The 18,550-nt window shown below is 34.9% G+C and overlaps 1 protein-coding gene across 1 annotated transcript; it reads right to left on the reverse strand.

Moving 5' to 3' along the window:
• Positions 1 to 4,989: 4,989 nt before the first annotated feature.
• On the reverse strand, positions 4,990 to 18,550 carry LOC129258626 (transmembrane protein 41A-like). The gene is made up of 5 exons (XM_054896871.2): positions 18,268 to 18,550; positions 13,818 to 13,971; positions 13,031 to 13,192; positions 10,382 to 10,520; positions 4,990 to 9,120 (listed from the first exon to the last, which is right to left on the reverse strand). The coding sequence occupies exons 1-5, from the start codon at positions 18,459 to 18,461 to the stop codon at positions 8,921 to 8,923; spliced, it is 849 nt and encodes a 282-aa protein (XP_054752846.2). The 5' UTR covers positions 18,462 to 18,550; the 3' UTR covers positions 4,990 to 8,920.

The raw sequence follows: 18,550 nt of genomic DNA on the forward strand, positions 1-18,550 counted from the left end.
TGATTAATTGTATATTAATTAACCTAATCTATAGCAAAAAAAATATTTATGAATATCATAAGATTGTATGTTTCATTGTAGTAATAGTTATTCTAATCTTATCAGAAAGGGTTTTTTTTTTGTTAAAAACGTTCCATGATCTACCTCATAAGTTCTGTAAGTTCTTATTCTGCTATACCTCATGTTGGCTGTGCCTCATTCTTTGTAGAAATGGGGTTCGTTTATTCTCTACATCATTGGGGGAGTTTTATACCCTACATTCTTGCTTTGATAGTACGTGTATTTTGTTATATCTTTTAAAAACTACAAGTTATAAGTCTGTGTACAATCACAGTGGATAGATCAGTAAAAAGGAAATAGTGATCACATTCATAATTATTACATTCAGTGGTAATTAATTCAGATATGTGCAGAGAAAGTAGTCATCTACAGTTCCATGCATTTCTTGATAATGTGGTTTTTAAGGGACATCAATTTTCCTTGTTATAATTATGTGGTTTAATTAATGACTAAGCCTATTAATACTTGGTAGAGAGGCCTGTTTAATGATTCATAATCTGCCAGGGGTTTGGTACCTTTACATGCACTTTAATTAGCTCTTGCATTAGAGTGTTATGCAGATATCGGGGGTAGTTGGGCCTTTACAAATTCTATGTTGGATACATTCACTAGTGCATGTTCATTTTACAGTCTAAGATTGTAATTGTTCAGATAGGATGTTTGCATAATTGTTTTGGGCCAAGTTAACATATACAGTATAATATATTGAATATTGGTAGTTTGTGTGTATATACATGTTAAAAAGCAATCATATTGTAAAGATTATCACTGTAAAAGTTTTTTTGCCATTGAAGAATGTAAATTGACCAAATGTGTATATTATTGTAGGTCAAGTCCTACCATCCTACCAATAATTGATTTGAGTATATAAAGAAAAATATCAAACAAAGCTCTGACATTTAAAGTTATATACACAAAATGGATGATATGCAAATGAGTCTATGACCTAACACACTATCATTTGGATATTACTCTATTAAATATTGAATATAAAGTTATTCTATTTTTAGTAAGAATCTCTCTAATTGTATCATAACTTACATTGAAAATGATTTATTGTTATAGTTTTACTGTGCAGTCAAACTATGTCTTGCATTAAATGAGAAAAAACGAAATAACTCATTATCTTGTATAATGAGATAAGCAGCGAGTGCACAACATCATTGATTCCCTCATATTCATCCTGTCAGTGATGTACCTATAACTTAGTGTGAGTAAAATAAAGCCAAAAAATCAAATGCCATATCCTCATTTTATGTTCAATTATGATGACACTTTTAGTATTATGCTTGCTTGATTTTTCTCTTATATTTTCAAATAAATTTGTGGTTAGAGGGACTTGGTCTTTATGTACATTGAGCTATTATTTCACTGTGAATGACAGGGTATACCAAAGCCTTAGTGCTTGTGTGTGAACATCATCATCATGTATTCAGTATTCTCAAATCATTTTTATACTCTAGTGTCTTGGCATGCATTTGTGGGTATACATTGCTTTTAAGGGATCTCTATATATTTTCTACTGAATGAGTTGCAGCAACAGTAGCATCTAAATATAGCATGAATATATATTATGCAATAGATATTAGCAAACTAAAACAAAATGTTATATTAAAAGTATTTGAAGACTGACATGGATATATTCTGGTTACTACATGTAGGTTAAATATTTTTTTAAAATCTATTTTACTCTTAATATGCCCCCCATTCGGCTTAAATACAAAATGTTAAAGGCATGTAGTTGATTGAAGATTCCACAGGGTTTTCATGTAGTTAATGCCTTGTATGAACATTAGTGTTTTATGAGTCTTAAGTATAAGATGTGTGATCCCAAAGAACCGTTTAGCAGCTGAAAATAATGTTTCATGGGGAAAATGGTGGATTTTCAAAAGTGTGTGCTAAACATGTTTGTCTTGAAATTAAAATAGTTTAATAGTGAAGCGATTTTATTGTAAAGTAATTATATTGAGCTTTGCTGATATAAAATCCATCTGTTTCTCTCCCCCAACCATCCCTTTCCTTCCGTCTTCCCATCCCACCCCCTTGTCTCCCTTTCCCTTCCATTCCACTTCCTCCCCTTTCTCTGCCCACACTGTCCCCTTTCTCCTTCTTTCTTTCTTTCTTTCTTGTTCTCTATCAAAGGAAATGTTGTTTTTTTTCTTGTAAAACAATTCAAACCCATATTATGCTTAAGAATGTAAACAAAATAATAGTTCTGTAAATTATTTTGAGATTTATCATACCAATAATTGGAAGAAATCCTTGATTTCTTGTTCTGCAAGTTTTTCACATAAGAAAGCCTACAGTTTTGTAACATTTGATTTAATATGGTATCAAAATTTGTCAATAGCATTTTCATAATTAATTACAAGATATGTATATCTATTATCCTAATGTGTTTTCATCTAATCTTGCTCACTATTATGAAAATGTATGTTTGTTATTTGAGTATGAATTTTTTGTGTATTTAAACACATGCAGCTGCAAAGATAAAATATTAAGAGTGTGTTATGATTCTGACCGAATGCAATGCTTTGTGCATTTGCACACCAAAGAAAGAAATTTAGTATGTGTGCTATGTAAAGATACGGTATACAGTGTATGTCTGGTGTAAGAGTTTACTAGACATGTGATAGCGAGGACTGTATAGACACTGTCATGCTTTTTGTCTGTTATATGTTCATCATTGCTTCTTCATACTTGTTTTCAAAATATTATTTGAAGCTTATTATGCATCTATTTCTGTCCAGGTCGGTGCATGCTGTATATGATTTATTCATTTCCCCCCTTAAATTACATCTTTATTTGGGAGAAACCGGCAACTATGGAAAGCCAGCAAAGTCAACATATAAAATGCATGTTTGTTTAAAAAAAATTCTAGTTATGAATGTGTATCCATAAATTCATTAATTTCTTGACAATTTGGTGTGTTCTCCATTGTTTACAAAGGACATTTTGCAAATTTCCTGTAGAAAAAATTATGACACTGATGGATTTTGATAGAGTTATGATTGATTGGATCAATCGTAACTCTGTGTAAGAGGGGGCCCAGACCAACCAAATATATTACGTTATCTGTCAGTTTGGAGTCAGTTCATTTGGTGCGACAGTACCATTAATGATGAAAACATGATTTTTTTTTTTTAAGAATTGTTTGAGGAAAGGATTTATTGTAACCTCCATGTTGATGCTTATGGTCATTATACAAGGCCCCGATTTTGCCTCTTGAGAGAAAAACGGGATAGTTTAGCATTTTAGGGTTTTGTTATTTATCTTTTATCTATCCAGATGAAACAATGCCAATGCCAATTTTGATTAATGAAGGTACATAGTGAATTCAGAATCATGAACAATTTTAGACATCTAGACTTCTTTGATAGTTGAGAAAGATTCTTGTTCGTTCCTTGATGCTTCTTCACCTTGTACAAGTTGGTGGCAGAAGATCTTGGTCATTGAGAGTCCTGGGGCCCGTTTCATAAGGGAACTTGCAACTTTTGTAACTTTGCCATTATGGCAACTACCATGGTAACCTTGATTCTGATTGGCTGCTGAGCCCTGTTACCATGGTAGTTGCCATTATGGCAAAGTTGTAATTCCTTTATGAAACGGGCCCCAGATGATTAATACAAAAATATTTTACTCTTGATATCCTGGATATTCTTTTTGTTGCTTTCTATACCCAATACTGGTGTGTAATATATTGTTTAAAAGAAAGATATACCTCATTTTGTATATAATATATAAAATAAAATTATTGGTCATTGATGTTACAATGTGAAGAAAAGGGTATCTATGTCGGCCAAAGTCTTTGTAAGAACCGTTGGATATAAGATTATGTATATAGCCTGTATTTTGTGGTTGTCAACAATGTGAATGTCATGTATACAATGTTTTGTCTTTTGTGGTCAGCTATGTCACTGGTCCCCCTATGGTGATGTAGATGTCATATTGGGTGGAGGCAGTGAACTAAGACGATACGGGTAAAATGTTATAAACCTGCTGCCTGATTGAATGTTTATTTGACTTCTTTTTTGTCTAGTAAAATGCTTGTTGGAACTATATAATAAACTATATGTGGTGAAAATTGCTCAATTGTCTCCTAGGTGTGTATTGTTTTTCACATGTTTGTTCTAGCTCTAGTGTAACATTAGCCTTTAACCCTAAATAGACTGGGCTTTTTCAACGCCTAAGAAGACTGGGGGGGCTGATTCAGCCCCCCCTTATGATCTCGGCCGTCGATCGTGCGGTCGCGACGAAAATTGGCACGCGCGTTACCCATGGCATTATCTACAAAACTTTTATATCAAATTCTGCAAAAAATCTCATTGCTCATTAATTATGCTAATTTATACGTAAAATCATAAGTTTGCTCTAATTAATAAAATAATGCCCCTAAAATGCTTATTTTTGTTTCACAAACTCTAGATAGGCATCTGATCACATTTATTTTCTTATGTATTTTATTGTTTTCTAAATTTCTTATGTATTTCTTTGTTTTTCGACTTTTTTTTTAAATTGTTTTTTTCAATGGAAATTGTCGGGTACTTTAGTTTAACCATAAAAAAGATAAAATTAATTGATTTAAAGTAGTAAAAGGAAAAATAATGATACATTTATGAATTGCATTAGATTTGTACACAAATTCACGTTTTTGAGTAATTTTGGGTCTGCATGCACTTACGAAATATTGCGTAATTTCGGAACCGCGTATCGGGGGTCACAATTTTGGTCTCAAAAGTTGCACGAGACTTGAAAGTAAGAAGTCAGTGAGCGACGCGGTCAAAAAATTTCAAACGACGGATTTATTGCGAAAAATGTTGAGGGGGGGCTGAATCAGCCCCCCCCCCAGTCTTCTTAGGGTTAAATTAAATACAGAAGTTCATAGTGCACACCTTCATGTATTAATGAAGAAACACTCCAGTCACTAAATAATTACATACTGATATATATTTTATTAATGGGTTATGTTATGATAAAATTACAATCCAAAACTTGATATGTTTGTGATCCTTGTTTCATACAACTGGTGAAATAAACATTCCCTACAATGTGATCAGGTGGATCACTTGAGCATATATCGACTTAAAAGACGTAACTCATCCATTATGAAAATTTGCTTCGAGTCAGGCAAAAATTTGACTCTCTGGAAGGTAAACTTGTTCAGATTCAACTCTTTATCACCATCACAAACATTTGGATAGTATTGCAAAATATAATCGTACTCAACTCGGTTATTAAGGCTCAACATAAATCTGTACATGCAGGTTTGTTATGGTAGTAATTCACTGGACTTCTGAGATTTGTAACACAAAGCTCATATGTACAATATCTGGGGCATTGCCAATGGCTTTGCCTTTGGTCTACATTTATGTTCAAGTTATCTGCATCATATGAGATCTTGCATGGACCCAAGGAAAACAAGGGCCCGTCTTACAAAGAGTTGCGATTGATCCGATCAATCGCAACTATGGAAAGCCAGCAAAGTCAACATATTAAATGCACGTTTGTTCAAAAAAAATTCTAGATATGAATGTATATCCATAAATTCATTGGTTTCTTGACAATTTGGTGTGTTCTCCTTTTTTTACAAAGGACATTTTGCAAATTTCCTGTAAATGACACTGATGGTTTTCCATAGAGTTACGATTGATCTGATCAACCACAACTATGGACGGCCAGCAACGTCAACATCTATTATACATGTTTGTTCAAAATATTTTTAACTATGATGTATATTCATGCATTCTTTGTTTTATTGAAAATTCACTGCTTCTCTTTGTTTACAAAGGACATCGTACAAATTTTCTGTAGAAAAAATTATGACACTGATGGATTTCCATAGAATTACGATTGATTGGATCAATCGTAACTCTTTGTAAGACGGGGCCTGGTCATACAGAGGCTGTGCTAAGATTGTATAAAAGAGATTGTGCAGCAACCCTGGGTTCTCCTTAGCCTCTGCACACAAATAATACAGAGAATGTATATTCCATGCAGAAGCTGCATAGAAATCCAAGAGGCCTTAAAATAGAACTCGATACAGACCTGTAAATTTTGATAATACTTAATTACATGTACTGCAAAATTACATGATATTACATTGAGCCAATTTACCACTTGAATAACTTAAAGTCCTCTGCATATATGTTAAACAATAACATAAAACACACAGAGCTGTATTCTGAAGTTAGGTTTAACTTCGACTGTGGTCTAACTTGGTGCTTAAATTATGGGGAGCCAAAAACTCAAAAGTTCTGCTTAATTTGTATATTTCTGAAATTTACTATTTTGTTTAATTTTGCTTTCATAATGAAGAAAATATTTCAGTTATCATTCTGAGACAGTTATAAATGATTTGAGGGTCATAAGAGTTAATAAATCGAACATGTAATAGAGATTTGTGCCGCATTTGGCTCTCCATAGTTAAACTAAAACTTCAAACCAGGTTTTAATTTATACCAGAGTTCAGAATAAGGGCCAGAAAATCTATGTTGTAATGATTAAAATGATTACAGCATCTCCCAACCTAGGCAGCACTGAGAAAATGTGTGTGACTCATCACTTGGCTCAAGAAAATTTTGAAGAGTGGAAGAAAGCCTGCTCTTAAAATTAATTCTAGGTTGTGAATAGCTTTACAATCACACAAGAATATAAAGCGCATGAATAGCAAGGGGGAAAAGTCATCCACAAGAGAAGAAGTGGATGCTTATCACTAGACAGGAATTTTCATATTTGTTATTTACATCATTCATACCTGTTCATATCTGAATGGTAGTAGACAATTAGTTACAAAGGCAGATTTGAGTAATAAGTAGTACTGCTCAAAGTTTATAACTAGCCATTCCACATACATGTACTTGTTAAACATTCGAAAATAAAACTAGCCATATCGTTGGCCACGTTTATATCTTACTTGAAACACAAAATAAAATAAGAGAATTCTAAAATCATGACTGGGTGCATATATACATACAAGAGCATCTTAAATAAGAACAAATATTGATGTTGATTTTATTAGCATGACTGCACTTACATGTATTTTTCACATATTCAATTTGGTCAATACTATGTATACCTTGTTTCTGATAGAGACAAACACTATGGAAAGACTCAAATACACTAACTATTTGCAAATGATAGAAAAGTGGGTTATTTCAATTTGGGTTGCAGTTTTCCTCTTATTCTGTTATATGTGTTGGAAGGGTAGTGTGAACATGATGTCTTGTAACACTTGCCAATGTCATGATTGAATACATGATATCAAAAAGGAGCATCTCTTGACAAAATATTATAATGATAACAAGTTATAAAATATATATCCCAGGTTTTGAGACATTCCTAAAGAAAGACTACATATTTTCAGTTCATGAGGTAGAAAAAAAAACATTTTTTTTAATATAAAGGTATAAGTCCCTCCTTGCACTTTGATACTATTCATTTTCTTTACATACGTACATTACTTTGTTTCGTAAGGTAGGTGTACTTTGCTTTCAATCTAGCCACTGGCAAAACACCTGACATGTTCTGATTGTATAGGACTCCTCATCATAAATGTATCTTCCTGATTGAGTGGCTGTGAATATATGTAAAAGTATACATTTCTCTGTTCAATCAGGAAAGACTGACTGTGATTGCTCCCAACCTTTCTACTTTTCCTATATTCTTGCCTCCTCCTCTTATTTTGTCATAATCTTAATCTAAAACATGATAAATTCATCAAATTCTAACAACCATCAGTGTGGAATAAATATATTGCATAGATATAGTCAATGGAATGAATTACCTTGGAGTGCTATCCAAAATCCATTACATATTATACTTAAAAACAAACTTAAAAGTACAAAGCTCTTTTTATAATAAACATATATGTTACAAATAGTTTAATTCAAATATATCAAAAATAAATACACTTTCTAACAAAATCATCAGATTATGATTGATTTCTATAATAAATTGAAATGGCAGATGGCAATATAATTCTTAATTTAAGAGCAGTGTAGGATTATCTCTTCATTCACACTTAAATGCTTGAAAATGAAGTTTGTTTAGTGACAGGGTTTAGGGTTATAGTGTACCATAATTTTCAAAAGCTGACACAAAATTCTTGAAATAAATAAAAAACACCTTAAAATATGTTGATTGAATATAGAGCCCTTTATCAACAACATTATGTTGTATAGGAGGGTATATACTGAACATTAAAAATCTGAGTCTAAAATCTCTGCAATTTGGAGCTTAATATTGCAAACCAAATATATAATTTTGAGGATATAACATTGCACTTTAATAACGATATAACTAGAACTCCCCCCCCCCCTCCCACATTTCTTTTCATCCCATTCAATATTAACCACATTTTGTGGTTTGTTCAATTATGTTTACTCCCCACTAATCACTAGAGGCCCATTGCAATTCATCAATATATTTCATTTAATAACAGTGTAACTTTGAATGAAAATAAGCACTTAAATCAATAATTTGGCAACAGGATTTCAACTAAGAAATTGTTGTTTTCACATGCAAAATTTGAGCAAAAACATTAACTTGTTATATACAATTAATATTAATCTCTTTATTATTTAGAATATATAGAATTCCAAAATAAAGAAAAACATAAATATTGCTGATTTGATTAATAAAAAGTGATCACAGAATGCTAAATATGATTCATTGTCATTAACAGGTTGGTATATGTAATACATATACACATTCTTGGGATGAGTAATAATATGGAATGCAGAAACAATAAGTTTGTTGTTTACCACTTTCGATTGTGCAAACACTACAGTGCAACACATTAAAAAAGATAAGAAAATTGCATACTTCTTAATATTATATGACAAAACACCATTTGTAAGTCTTAAAGAACTCCCTTCTCTGACTTAGGTCTTTTTTCCATCCTCTTCTTCTGTTTCCTGAACAGTATACCAGGCACTAGAGCGACAACAGCCATTGCTGCCAATTTGAGCATTGTTGTAGTGGTTAAGACATCTCGAACAGATGTGATTTCAGACAGCAGAGAACCTGTCTGCACACATATGAAGTTATAAGGCATCAGACCTGATATAAACAAGGATTTTTGTTCAAAAGTTTAAGGAATCATACATGTACATGAATTGAAAATGCAAATTATATTCTCTTACTTTAGTGAATTCCGTAGCAACTTAGGAAAGATTTCATCAACATCAAGAGTCTATAAACTGTACTCTTGCACATTTGTATGTGTTCCCTGACCTACTGCTTACTGATCATGAGTTATATCGTAAAAACGCTGGTTTACATTTTATTTCAAGATGATCAAATGCAATGCAATGAATGCATGACAGGCAGGCCTCAGTGTGAATTTGCTAACCTCGCAAATATCTATATTAAATGTGTCTCCTTGATATTCCTATAGGAATTTACAAATTTCCTGACACTTGAAGTTTTTGCTTCAAGAAAACATGTATGACATTTCCATAAAATCCGGATTTTTTTTAATCATTTTCAAGACATAACTCTTCAAGTCCATATGATGAGATAAGTCCTTTTGATGTTTTAGATTGAGCAAGCAATTGAAAGCTGGAGCTCAAAAGAAAGGACTTTTTGGAGCCAAGAATGTCTGTTATACAGTGGGGCCCTCGAGAAATGTTGCATTATGGGTAAGGATCCAGGAAGTATTTCAGCTGTTCTGGGGCCTCATAACATAAAGCTTTGCAACTGATCATGGAGCTGATTTTTATGATTGATTACATTGATTATTGTGCATGATCAATACACCAGTTCAGAGTTATCTCATGGGCATTTTTTGTCAAGTGACCTTTCATTTCTTTCATTATGATAGGCAGATTTCAAACCAAAACATAATGTAAGCATGCCTTACATAGCAGGATGCAGAAATTGCATAGACCAGGTAATTAAAATAGCACACAATGAACACTCTAAGAAGGTATTTGTTGCATTTGTACTATGAATGCATTAGCATGTTGTTGTATCAATGTACTTGGCCTACTGTGAAATACCAGTCCCTAATGGACGCATTTTTGTTTTTTTGTGGATCCAATGAAAAACCCAATGCAAAAGAATATATGAATAATCAAGATACCAAAGTTGGCGCTTTTCTCATTAAATATTGAACCGCCATGTCACTTTAGTACAGATGACCTCCTTCTGATCATGCGCAGAATGGAACTACGAACTGGCTTATTGTATAAATCAGCCTCACGATCAATTGCTTAGCTTTATGTCACAGGGCCGATGACTCAAGCTGATGTAATACAAATGTGGCTGTTGCATATTGGCTTTAATTCACCTTTATATAATGCAACCATGTTAGTCTTACCTATAAAAACTGAAAAGAAAAACTGAATGAGAGGCACATCTAGGATTGGTGAGGCCATGTTTAAAAACCAGTTTGGTGACATCGGAAATAACCGCAGGAAGAGGAGAAAGAAGAATAGGCTCTCTAGATTATCTTGAACCTGGAAAATAAGGTGAAATAAGAAATGTCAGATCATTACTAAAAATCAAATTCTGAAAATGCACACCAAACAGTTAGTTTGGCTAAAATGTAATGGAACTAATTCATGCTATCATAAAAGTTAAGTGTTCGTAATAATCCTATAGGAAATCTTCACAGTCTGGGTTTGTTGTTTATATTTCATGAATTGTTGTTAAATATAACACATCATACATTTTCATGTGGATTTCAGGTACATGTCTGAACCTTTTATTGACAACAAAATTAAAAAGATTCTTCAGTTTTATAATGAAAAATGCATGAAGACTGTTTAGACACCTGTATCTGAGAAGCTGTACAAAGACAAGTGGAGTGCCTCTGGCAGTCTCACCTGCATTACGCGATTCAATATAGCAGAAGTGCTGACTTATTCATATAATGATACAATACTACGTTCATTGACCCTAAATGACATTTGACCTTGATCATGTGACCTAAGACTTGTAAGTAAAGACAGTGATACTTGATTACCCCTATGTCCGCAATTCATAAACTATAATATCCATAAACTTTGAAAGTTATGACAGCAATTTAATAATTACCTCCAACATGGCCAAAGTTAATCGCTAGAGGGTATTCATTTGTCTCGCAATCTACTATGGTCAACAAGGAAATTCATGATCACTCTCGCAAAAAGTGTTCACTAGCTTTCTAGGAAATTCGTGATCACTCTCGCAAAAAGTGTTCACTAGCTTACAAGTTCACGAGCTTTCGAGAGCCGCTGGAACTCTTTATCAAGTGACGAAAATTATCTGACAACGTAGCCTATTTATACCAACCCCCAGGACCGTACGCACGAACGCGGGAACAATTGGTGGGCACTGATCCGTTATGTGATTGGTCGGGCGTATATGCAAATAAGCCGGAGGTATATGCAAATACACCGCGAGTCGGCAATATGCAAATAAGACAAAATTGGCGGGCTCGCGGGGTTGACTAGCTGAGCGGTCCCTCGCTCGGGGCCGGGAACGATCTGGTCGGCGTGCACTGCCAGGTTCATTGACATTAATGATCTTTGACCTTGATCATGTTACCTGAAACTCGCACAGGATGTTCAGTGATACTTGATTACTATTATGTCCAAGTTTTATGAACTAGACCAATACAATTTCAGAGTTATGATGGTAATTCAACAAATACCCCCAAAATGGCCAAAGTTCATTGACCTTAAATGACATTTGACTTTGGCCGTGTGACTTGAAACTTGCACAGGATGTTCAGTGATATTGATTACTCTTATGTCCAAGTTTTATGAATCAGATCCATAAACTTTCAAAGTTATCATGGTAATTCAACAAATACCCCAACTTGGCCAATGTTCATTGACCCTAAATGACCTTTGACCTTGGTCATGTGACTTGAAACTCGGGCGGGATGTTCAGTAATATTTGATTATCCTTATGACTAAGTTTCATGAACAAGGTCCATATACTTTCTAAGTTATGATGACATTTCAAAAACTTAACCTTAAGTTAAGATTTGATGTTGATGCCGCTATCTGATGCCGCTATCTGAAAAGCAGCACCCGTAGTCTCACTCTGCAAAACTAGAGTATGGTACATAACAATTAAACATCCCCCCGTAAAGTGGCATTTATAGACAGGTTCCTGTACCTCATGTATATCATTCAATGGGGAATTCAATTCAAAGGAAACAAAATTTTTGGACTTTGTATACTCCTACTGCCGCTACTACAGTACTACATGGCTGACACTACATTACTTCTTAGAATACAATTTACTACTACTACTACTACTACTACTACTACTACTACTATTACTACTACTATTACTACTACCATTACTACTAGTAGTAATACTAGTAGTACTTCTACAACTGAACTGCTGCATTATTTCTTAGAAAACAATCTACTACTACTACTACTACTACTACTACTACTACTACTACTACTACTACTACTACTACTACTACTACTACTACTACTACTACTACTACTACTACTACTACTACTACTACTACTACTACTACTACTACTACTACTACTACTACTACTACTACTACTACTACTACTACTACTACCACCACCACCACCACCACCACCACCACCACCACCACCACCACCACCACCACCACCACCACCACCACCACCACCACCACCACCACCACCACCACCACCACCACCACCACCACCACCACCACTACTACTACAGCCTCCACCGCCACCACTACCACCACCGTCGCCGCCACCACCATCACCACTACTACTACTACTACATTACTACTCCTCCTACTACTGCTATATACTACTACTCATACTACTAAGTACTACTACTACTTCTACTACTACTACTACTACTACTATTACTACTACTACTACTACTACTTTTACAACTGAACTGCTGCATTATTTCTAAGAATACAATCTACTACTACTACTACTACTTCTCCTACTACTACTACTACTACTACTTTCCTCATTTGACTAGCTCTACTGCTTATGGTAATACTTACCATTTTCTGGAGAGGTTTGACCCTTTCGGCAGCATACTTCAAGATTAGAGCTCTACCAAAGAAATGTGAGAGCAAATAACACAGGGTTGCACCAAACGCTGATAAAACACAACACATAGGGAATGCTAACCATGGTCCAAACAAAGCTCCTCCTAGAAGATTCTGATGAAGAAAAATAACGATCAACAAATACATTGAAAATATAAAATAATATGAAAACAGCAAATAATGTTGCTCCTTCTATATTTTGTGTTAGATAATTGGACTATTTAATGGCATCACTAATCGAACATTGCTTTATATCTTCAAAGCAGATATACTTTTATTACTTCACTATAAGACTGCACATTTGATTGAGATTTAGATTTTATCTTTAACAGAAATAACATCAAAAGAAAGTTGTGGAAAGACACCAGTCATCATCATTACCTTCAATCTCATAATCATCATCATCATGTCATCACCATCACCACCACCACCACCACCACCACAATCACCATCATCATCATCGTCATCATCACCACCACCACCACCACCATCATCATCATCATCACCACCACCATCATTCTTCAGTATCATCATGGGCATCTTCATAGTAATCTCCTTCCTCCTCCTCCTCATCATCATCATTACATCATCAGTAACATTACTATCCTCTTTGTCACCGTCACCACCATCTCCTTAACCAGCACAGTGCATCTACTTATCTTGTAGTCCTGTAATCACTGGTAGAATTGACACAATTCAAGGAAAGTGAGTTATATCATCATCAGTAACACCAACTTACCATGAAGACTGATCCGGGAATGGCAAAAGTTTGCTTGTAAATGTATGCACTACTAAACAGCAGAAGGATGTATCCTATGTTATCAGTCTTATACTCCTGAAGGATATCTACCACACTTTTCAGCTGCTCAAGATTACTTGGAAAATTCAGCTCCCTGTGAAAGGAGAAACAATAAGGATTCAATTAATCCAATCAGACACCATTATCACCTGAGTGTGCAATTTCCATGCAAGTTATCATGTTTCCATTAAAGGGCCATTTGAAATTGCATCTTCAACACATCCTTAAGTTTTAAAAAAAAAAAATTTCACTCACCTATACTGAAAACTTTTCCCTCCCATTTCACTACAGAATTCTAGACCTGATTTGAGATCTACATCTCATATGAAATATGATATTCATAGTTTATGTCTGTTCTTGTCTTGTCTATACTGCACCAACTGCCGCAACTGAGCTATAGATGTGCAGTACGTCCTATATGCATGAAATCGCTTAAAATTTGGCGGCTGACTGTCAGGTTAGTGATATCGCTCATCCTCATTCCTATGAATAAGGAATAAGGAGTGCAAGACACAATACAATCTACTCATGCTAGGTGAATTTAGATGCAGGCAACCAACAGAGCTGTTTCAAATAATGGTGGCTCCAACTTGTTTCCTATTAAGTCACACAAACTGTGTCAAGACTCCAGTCTAAAACTAAACACAAAACTAAAACTAAGAGTTTTGAGTGATTTTGAAAAACATTTTCATCATAAAAATATCTAATCTTTGGTCATACATCATGTTGCAAATCCAAATTCAAATCCCTTATTTTCTCCAATTATTGGTAAACATTTATGAATTACAAAGGAGTTCAACTCTTTACATGATTCTAGATCTAATTTAGAAAGCTCTTGACGATATTATTTTCAAATGATCATGACATTCTAGATTTGCTTACAAATTTACAAACCTAGATCTAATCTATTTAAATGTCATGATCAGAACTGTTGTCTTTTCCCTCATTTCATCCTTTCTTCATTTTTCACTCTTATAATTACTCCTTTTCAATAGTAATGAGAGATTCTCATTTCAATAGAATCTCAGGAAATTACTTTCTTTTGTGACTCTCTGGTAGGGATTTTTAAGCCCACTATATCCTACCAGAGGTTGGAACAATCACTCTGCTAAATAGCAGCTAATAACATATTTTGTATCTCGGATAATCTTCTAATGATCATGGTCAACAACAAGCCATCACAAGCACAAGCCTCCTGACCTTTCTTCTTTTCAATCAACACCTTTCTTTGTTTATCCTTCATCATTTGAGAAATGGTATTTTCATCACACTCTTCCAACTTATCTCATCAAGACAACATGTGCTTTGGGTAAGTCATAAAATGTATTTTGTTCCATCACATCAGCCGGAGCAAGCATCATTCTTTTCTTCAACATTCCATCATAACCGGATTTCAAGCCTTTTTCATAAATGTTGTCCTTCACCTCACCTGGAGGAAATTCAAGTTTTCTATAGATCTGCTACCCTTTCCTCTGGCATTCCCACAAAGAGAAAAAGCCAAGTAATTTTGTGATTAATATTTGGGGTGATTTTATGTATAGATTTATTATATTGTGTCAAATATTAGTATTGTGCAATAATTGGAACATTCTGAATATTGGAGGATTTCTACTCGGATTTCTCTACACACCTAAACTTAAAGAACTTTAAGTGGTGCTTGGCTATTGTCAATTTTATCATATAACCAACCCCGCTTTATACCTACTGTATCCGCTATGCATCTCATGTGTAGACTTCTAATACCATAGGAGTTGGTTTGTGTAGGCTCCGCTACACTTCACTACAGCTACCCTCCGCTATACCTACCCGAAGGCCGAACCATCGGGCGATGAATACTCGCTCTTATTGATTAAAAAACCAGTGACAAACTGTGACACTTTTTGGTAAAAAAGGCAACACGTCATGTTAAAAAAAAGACATTAAGCGTACTACAGTGACTAAACATTCAATCGAATACAGACTCACTCCTTGACCTTGCCCTTTCTTGTAAACGTCTCAAAATCAGTGATTGAAAGCCGATTTGCAGTTACCCACACGTCACTCGAGTGACCACTCAAGAGTTCATTACATGCCCCCGCCCAGAGAAAAATCAAGCCATAGAAGTCGTGTGTTGTGGACACCAGAAGTGGGATTGCAGCACGCGCCACCCACTAGTTAGAAATCCACTGCCAAACGCGGTTCATGGTGCAAGGTTAGTATACTAATAATAACCTCGCAATACGTGTGAGTGTGGAGTGACTGGACTGCCGAATCATGGCAAACGCGAATTGCGCACGGCCGGGTCATGAGCAATTTGCGTTCGCCATCTGTTATTCGAGAGATCAATCTCGCAATAGATCTAGAGTCTACACTCTAGTCTACTCTAAGTGTGAGTGGAAGAATTAAAACTAGAATGGAGAGACAAGTCAAGAAGAAATGAAGATGCATTAATACACCTTATCGCAAATAGCGTTTGCGCGTGAGGGAGTATGTCACCGCAAAGGATCACGGGAATGAAAAGGGAGCAAACGCCGAATCGGCTTTCGGGAAGCCATACAACGCCATATGTTTTGTGTAGTGTCACTCAAAATCCAGGCTTTTTTAAAAGTCTGATTTCTTTGTATTGAAATTATTTTGGATACTTGAATGTGGATTTATAAAACAATCTTTGTATCATGATTGCACAGTGAAAGTATGAACTCAATGCTCACCGTATTTTCCAAGTTTTCTGGGGCTAAGTTTGGGAAGATTTTGTGGGAAAAGTGAGCATGGTGATCGACTTTAGAAAAGAGCACGTCTGTGATCCGAAGAGAGCCTGAGGCTATTTTTCCATTAAAGAATATGGATGAGAATCATAATGTAATAATATATATTTTATCTCCATTAATTAGTAAATTTAGCTAGTTTTTGTTATTTTGGGGGAAATAGTCCTTTGCAAATGGGCTTTATCTTTACAAGATCTATAAGGTTAGAAGGGGGGTGAGACTCCAGGATCGAGCGGCGGAGAGACCAAATATGAAGTATATTAAAAATAAGCTAGTGTGTGTATATATATATATATATATATATATATATATATATATATATATATATACATATTAAGAAATACATAGGCCTACATGTATGACATGCAGAATAAAATGAGATTAGATAAATCCTGAAAACTTTTTTATTGATGCCGTATACATGTACATGTAGGCCCTAGTATTCTTCACGGCCTCCCTCTAACCTCTCTGTAATTTTATTTTGTCTGAAAATTAAGCAGCTGATGGATATTTAATTCATATTCCTTTGTTTTAAGAAAACAAATATTATTTAAAAATTTGCATCTTCAATTAATTTCATCGCAGATTACTTCTCTCACAGATCACCTTCATCATTTCATTTATTTCTTCTTTTTTTTACTTATTTTTCTCTCATTACCGGTATACTTTCATCTATTCTCACATTTTTTGTTCTATTTAATTCATTATTTTGTCTTTGCAGTATTATAAAATCTTGGGACCAGGCCACTAAAAAAACTTCAGAATGTCCGGCCATGATCCTGAATTATACATGCAATAATACTATGTATCTGTGGAGAGAAAATGAAAACTCAGCTTGGTTAATATCTGAATAAAATCATGATTGAGGTAATTATTTATGAAACATATATTCTTGACAATCGATTGATACATATCTTACTAAAATGTATAACTAGAATAAAGTAATCAAATCTAATGCAGAGTTTGTTTTATTAATCAACATTTTATTAATTCCTTGGAATGCCGGGACCATGCCCACTGCTTCATGGACGTACACTGTCCCTGGGCCGCGCCGAGAGTGCCTGCAGTCCGTGCCATACAGTAGGTCCGTGAATACAAGCGCACTTTGCAGTCACAGCTCAGAATACGCACAGTGCGCGAAAATGAAACAAAATTGCACTTGTCTTCATAAAATCTGTGGTAGGCCTAATTCTTGCAGCTTTAGACAGCACATCTATCTCCGCCACCCATAATTAAGAAGAAAAGTGATGTTAGTTTCTGAAACAAATGAAATATGATTTATGAGTGATATGACGAGCCGTTTACTTGAACTTGAACTTGTTATTTGAACTCAATAAGTTGAAGAAAGCAAAAAGTTGGCTGCAGGCATCGATCGTATTTTGATACACTATGGAAATCGTACACTTTATTGTCGGCTGCTTGCGTTCGCATGGTCGCATCCGGACAATAGCGGCGCTATTGCTCCCTTTTCGATCCCATGATCCTTTGACTTTGCATTTGTGTGAATTTACGATAAGGTCTATACCGGTACGGTACCGGTACAAAATAATGAGTTTGTGGGACTAGTCACTGGACCTGCACTTTACCGTTTTACTTTTAGTGCGTTACGTAAATTCTCAATTCTCGAGTAGTAGGCCTATATTTACCTGGAATCAATTGAATGGGATGGCAGGTTGATGGACAAGACATATAGCCATGATGTATACAATGCAAAAATTCCTCCAATAGCGGAAATAGCAATGAACAATCCCATTTTCTTTAGAGTTCCTTTCGGAAAGAAAAAAGTACTATTATGGTGTCCTTCAATCTTAAATGAAAATGCAAAATGGCAATCGGGCATGTCGGGTGCGTGCGCGCTGACGATGAATGACAATGACAATGATTTGTTTTCTTTGACGGTCCCAGAAGGGGCATGGCAGTAAAATAACA

Source organism: Lytechinus pictus, chromosome 1, assembly GCF_037042905.1.
Source record: "Lytechinus pictus isolate F3 Inbred chromosome 1, Lp3.0, whole genome shotgun sequence".
Classification (NCBI taxonomy): domain Eukaryota; kingdom Metazoa; phylum Echinodermata; class Echinoidea; order Temnopleuroida; family Toxopneustidae; genus Lytechinus; species Lytechinus pictus.